Source organism: Passer domesticus, chromosome 1 (assembly GCF_036417665.1).
Source record: "Passer domesticus isolate bPasDom1 chromosome 1, bPasDom1.hap1, whole genome shotgun sequence".
NCBI lineage: Eukaryota > Metazoa > Chordata > Aves > Passeriformes > Passeridae > Passer > Passer domesticus.
Genome location: NC_087474.1, coordinates 7,022,194 through 7,028,317, shown reverse-complemented (window position 1 = coordinate 7,028,317; position 6,124 = coordinate 7,022,194). Strand labels below are relative to the sequence as shown.

The window sequence follows — 6,124 nt, the reverse complement described above, 5'->3', positions numbered from 1 at the left end:
GTGGTGTTTTAATGAAATCTGATAGCTCAAGAAGAATATGAAATGTGTTTTGCTGCAAGTGAAGGAAGATTTTGGTCAAAGTAATTCAGTTTAGTATGAAGAAGTCAAAATGGATCATAGATGGAGTTGGAAAGGGTGAAAATTATGGAACTAAGAAAGCAAAGACTGGACATGGCAGCATGACAGCCTGGAGAGTGGCTATAAAGAGAAGTCTTTTCAAAGATAGTCCAGGAAACACATGGCACAGGAGAAAATTACCCTGAACAAGGATTATTAAAAAAGACAGAAAGTGAGATGAGAATATGAATTGTTGAAAGAAAGGGCTAAATAGATTTAAAAGCCGATGGTTATTTCTACTTTATTCCCCCGCCCTGCAACAAGAAAAGTGCACCACATTAAACATAAGGAATTTTAGTTTGATTTTCACTTTAAAAGGTAAATTTCATTGGGATGGTGGGAAAACAGTAAAACCTTCAGCCTAATGTTCTTTCTGAAGTGGAAAAAGAAGAGGTGATAGGTTGGGTATTTCTTACATAGCTGGAGTAGAAAGGAGACGATGTCACGGGGAGATCCAGGGGACCTGGGTGAAGCCTTTATCCAGTAAAATTTTATCCAGTAAAACCAATTTACAAACCAATTTATAGTTTCTACCATTGTTTCAAGAATAACATAGATAAGAAAAATAGTTTCCTCCTGGGAAAGTGAGACAGGTCTTGCAGGTATGAGGGAAATAGTAGGTGCCCTGTATTTTTATTTCAGTAAGTCTTGCAATGCCATCTCTTAACACTGGAGTATGGGAGAGAACCATTGTCCACATCAAAGTATTATGAGGTTCCAAACTCCTTTGGAAAGCAGAGTGCTTATTATATAGAAACAATTATATTATCCAATATTTATATTTTAAACATCCTTGCCAATGCAGTGATGTTTAAAATATACGACATCAAACAGGCTCTGAAAGTGTTCGTTTCTTTCTGTTTACTCTAACTTATAGAAAGTGATAATTATTATTTCCTGTTGTCTAAAATAGTTAGGTAAGATACATCCCCCTCTAGGTGGGAACGCTTCACTATCAATGCAGATGGGTGCTTTGCAGTTTCTGAGGGAAAATACTTTATTTCGGTGGGGCTTGATGGTCTTTTCCCACTTTAGCGGCTGCATGCAATGATTTCGGGAGCGGTCGGTGTGTTCACAGACGAGCTGGGTGTTGGAATACACCCCACAACGATTGGCCGCGCCCGGCGCTGAGGGGCCCCGCCGCCATTGCCCGCGTCCCCTCACGGCGGGCCCGGGGGCGGGGCCTGAGGGGCGGGGCCTCGAAGACCCGATGGGCGTGGCCAGCGGCGATGGCCTTCCCTCCCCTCCGCCAATGGGCGGGGCCGGGTATCCCCGCTGCCCGCCTCTGTCGTTCGGGACGAGTCCATTGCATCCCGCGCGGGGGGAGCTCCGGACCCGGATGCTGTCTGCCGGTCCGGTTCGGGGAAAGAGGGAGGAGCAGGGATAGCGCCTGTGGATCAGAAGCGGGCGCGGCCCTGCGGCAGCCGTGGTGGCTGATCGGGCGGGGGGAGCCGCTTTGTGGGGGCGGCTCTCCCCTCCCCCTTCCACCCCCCCTACGTCCCGGCGGGGGATGGTGTGTCCCGCAGCGCGCGCCTTGCTCGCGCGGTTCGGCGGCTCCGCGGGGGGAGGGGGACGGGAGAGACCCGGGCCCCGGCGGGTTTTGCACAGTGAGCGCGGGGGAATAGCGGGCCGGGGGGGAGCGCCCGCCGCTGCCGGCCGGGACCATGTTGGCGGACGACGAGGAGGAGCTGAAAGTCCCGGAGGAGATGTTCAAAGACGTCAAGTTCTTCGTGGTGGGAGACATCGACCCCAAGGTACCGGGTCATCCCTTCAGATCACTCCCGCCTTCCCCTCCGTTCCCCCCCATTCCCGACGGGGTGGGGGCACTGTGGAATCGTCCGGCTACCGCGCGCGGGCTCGAGGCTCGCGCCGCCTCACGGGGAAAGGGCGGGAGTGGGGGGAGCGCGCGCCTGAGGGACCGTGAGGGATGGCCGGGGGGGAGGGGAGGCGGCCGGCCCCGGTCCCGGCCCCGGTCCCGGCTCCGATCCCGGCTGCGCCCGCGGGAAGCGCCGCCGCCGCCGCCATGGGAGCCGCGGCCCCGCCGCGCAGGCCCCGCCGGAGCCGCCTGAGCGGAGGAGGAGCGGGCGGAGGGACTTCCTGTGCCGGGCCGGGCCGGGCGGGCAGCGGGGGCAGCGGCCGCCGCTCCTCCCGACTCGGGCGCTCCGCAGGCCCGGCCCCTCCCTGTGCCCGGTTCCGTACGGGTACGCGGGGACAGGCCGTGGGGAAGGTTCGTCACGGAGGGGCCGGACTGGCTCTTCCCTCCCACACGGACCTTCCCGCCTTGGCGCGGCCCCGAGCACGGCCCTGGCACCGCCCCGGGCCCGCCCGGCGCGCTGCTGCTGTCGTTCTGGCCGCCCGCTCCTCTCGCCGTGCCCCGGGGCAGCGCCCTGGTGAATGCAGGTGGCCCGGCCGTGGATAACACCCGGGGTGGGCGAAGGTGGTTGAAACAAAGTTTTTGTGGCGTGTCCAATTAATCAGGTGTTTGGAGTGCAGCCTGCGGAGCTTTAGGACAGCGGCTTCCTGCAAGCAGGTTACTGCATGCTACACGCTGAAGTTCAAGTCTTTGCCTCTCTGGTGAAGTCTTAGTTCAGGGTTGGGCTCCTTTAGCGTCCTGTCCTGGCACTCACTGAGCCTCGTATGCCTGTAAGTGACCTGGAGACACAGGCCTATTCAGGCAGTTGTCATTCCTGTTGTGCTAAAAGAAATACAGCCTAGGAAGAATACAGTTAAACATCAGGATGAAAACTTCTTTAGACAGGTCTCTAGATATAAAATTTTGTTCTTTAGGCATTAGGTTCTTCAGACATAAAATTTTTAATAGTGGCTTAGTGCTCAAATAACAGATTCCTGTACTTAGCAGAAAACTCTACAGCAGCAATGTTAGTATTCTGTGTATGAGTGCAAAAATCCTGTAGCATTCTTGCACATCATTTGTCACAGGAGTAGTGTCCTGAAAAGCCTGTTCTTAGTTGTGTGTTGTCATGGGAGGACAATGAGCAGATTTCCTATAGAGCAAGCAGACAAGCATTCTCTTAAACTGGTTTTCTTTCTCATCTTAAATTTTATTCTTCTTTGCAGTCAGAGTCATTGTCATAGGGCTTTGATTTGCTCCAAATTCGGTGCATTGAATTTTCTTCTGCCTGGCTTGGGAGGCAGAGGTGTCAGTGTGAGGAGTTAGGCTGGGCTGGGCTAAGCCTAGCTGAGCTGAGCTCGGGGCTGGCTCCTGGGAGAACCCTCTGTACCAGCTTAAGCCCAGCTGGCACAAAGGGTTTAAACTAAGTGTTTAAACCAAGCACAACGCAGCTGCTGTCTCACCCCCACCCCTGTGCAGTGTAATGGGGAGGAGATTCAAAAATGAAACTTGCAGGTTGAGACATAAAAGCGGTTTAATAATTGAAAACCAGGTAAGGTACACTGGTGATGGTAAATAATAATGGTGAGAAAAAGGGAAAGAAGGAAACCCCCAGCAAGTGGTGTGCAGTACAGTTGCTCATCGTGCACTGACAGATGCCAGACTTCATTCCTGACTCCAGATCAGTCCTTATGGGTAACTCCCCCAGTTTCTACACTGGACATGACGTGCTTTGGTGTGGAATATCCCTTTGGCCAGTCTGGGTCACCTGTCCAGGCTGTGCTCCCTCCCAGCCTTTTTTGTATCTCCTCACTGGCAGAGCATAAGACAAAAAAATAGTCCTTGGCTTAGGACAACACTGCTTAGGAAAAACCAACCATCAATGTGTTACCAGCATTGTTCCCATTCTGAATCCAAAACATGGAACTGTAGCAGCTACTGAGAATAAATTAACTCTTTTCCTTGGTGAGACCAGGACACCCTCCTGTGGGTGTCCTCTGTGGCACCCTGGGCACCTGAGTATGAGGAGCATTTATCAGGTGTGTTTTGAGCCAAGACAGAGTGCAGGAATTGTAAATCAAACTGAAACAGTTCTTAGAGTGAAATTTGTCACATTACTTATACAAAAATACCAAATATCTTTGGTACTTTTTATGCTTCATATGCCAGTGGATGCCAGCTTGACTGTGCAAAGAATTTCCTTCATCTTCTCACTTTGATCAACTTAAATTTCTAAATGGTTTCACAAAAATCCAGTTACTGTAATAAATGTTAAAACAGACCTAGCACAAGTACGTATGCTAATCAAAACAAATCCAAGAGTAAGAGGAAAAAAAAGTATTTTTTTTTCAGGTGAAAGCTGCATACCTTCTGCCTATTAAAGCATGTGCAGCATAAATTGGAAGGGAAGCAAAAGCCTGGAATTGTGCCGAGGTGTTCTCTGGCAAACGAAGGAGAGTTAGGCTGGCTCTCACCTTCACATCCAATCCATTCCATTGGGTGCATTTTGCTCCTCACACCTTGCTGAGGCTGATGAGTAGATGTCAGCTCCTCTTTTTCTTTTAATAAATGCTCTTCCTGTTTTCCTCAATCACAAAAACTCCACACCATCGTGTTTTGGAAACACCAGTTAAAATCAGTATTTCCTTCAGAAAGAGATAAAAAGTCATGCAATGCAGCACAAGGTCTCTGAACAGGATATTTGGGTTTTGGTTATCTTGTTTAATTTCTTTTTATGTGCCCATTGGCTTACTTCTTAATTTTGAACTATTCCTCTTGTCTCTTCCAACAGATTTTAGTGGGAGAGAACAAGATAAATTTTTTATTCCACCCCCCCAAAAAAAAATAAATTAATGGGTATAAACCAGTACTTAAGGTGCAGGATTTTTACAGTGTGCATATTAAGGCTTTCCAGTATTATGTTTTCTAGTTACAGGTGTATGGTTGATATCAGTGTGAGTTCTTCAGTTGTGCCAATATAACTTTTCAGTCCAGGCACTACTTCATCTGAGGAACTTGTGTATTGTGAGAGGAGTTTTGAAACTGATGTGAGCTAAAGTAGGAAGAGTCTTTTTCATGACACATAAAATAATCAAATGCATTATTATCTATCATATTTATGGTGTTTAAACTAGTGTAACTTTTTGTATAAGTAGGCACTTTGCACAAGTTCTGTAATGCAACGTTATTTTGATATTAAAAAATCCATACTTTTAGCACATTATTCATAGCTGCTTTGTGATGCTGTCAGATCTGGGCTCTCAGTTTTCATGACGTTCACTCCTTTTTTTAGCCTTCCCCTAAATGAGCAGTGAATGGGATTGTAACTCAGGGAGAGCTGTGTGAGACAAGGAGCTCATGTGCTGAGACTGTTCTTAAATACCTTCTGATTCAAAAGTGCTCTGTTTGGATTTAGCTTCTCCCTTTGGAGTGATAGCATCCTGTGTTTCTTTATGGTTAGCTGGACTTCGTGAAGGAAGATGTGTCATGAGTTAGGGGATTGGTGTGCAAAATGGAAACATTCACTCCTGTTTCTGGCACTGAGAAGAACAGCAAGCTCATGATCAATTTCTTTGGTTATTTTAGAATAATTATTTTGGTAATACTCATCTGTTGCAGAAAAAAAAAAGTTGACTTTTGTTTTTTTAAATGGAGTTTTAAAGTCAGGTGCTTCTGTCAGGAAGTGCCAAAACTGCCTCCTCAGTAAGTGATGATTTTTCTATCCCTGTTTTCTGCTTGGCAGAAATGCTTTATAAAAGATCTTGATGCTGTATTTTGAGAGTCTCTTTTTCAGTGCTTCTTTGTCCTGGTGAGTGTACAGGGTAGGGAGTAATTACTTAAGGACTAACTCATTAATGAATATTTATGTTTGATGAATGCATTGCCTTGCTCTCTGCTGTTCAGTGTGGTGGGCAGAGCATTCTGTTTTGAGGGGAATGTCCCCAGCAGGTTTGCAGGGACAGGTTTTGGAAGATGAACATCACACCAGTTTTGTTCTAAATCAAAGGGAAATGAAACAATGATATAAATGGCATTTTTAACTTTTGAACTCTTTTATACTGTAATGTTTTAAAACATTTTTCTCTTCCTCTCCTCTACACCCCACTTCTTAATGTAAATGAAAGTCCTGGTTTTTGGGGTACTAATTTAGGGAGC

At 47.7% G+C, this 6,124-nt stretch overlaps 1 protein-coding gene across 3 annotated transcripts in view; it reads left to right on the top strand.

The window, feature by feature from the left end:
* Positions 1 to 1,500: 1,500 nt before the first annotated feature.
* PAXIP1 (PAX interacting protein 1) overlaps positions 1,501 to 6,124 on the top strand; it is a 31,035-nt gene continuing 26,411 nt past the window's right edge. The window contains exon 1 of one of the 3 annotated variants that reach the window (XM_064433644.1): positions 1,501 to 1,871. In XM_064433644.1, the coding sequence (XP_064289714.1) occupies positions 1,782 to 1,871 (90 nt within the window). In that variant the 5' untranslated portion in view covers positions 1,501 to 1,781. Of the gene's footprint in view, positions 1,872 to 2,484; positions 2,761 to 6,124 lie in introns of those variants that run through there. The other 2 variants (XM_064433486.1, XM_064433568.1) reach the window with 2 other exon arrangements.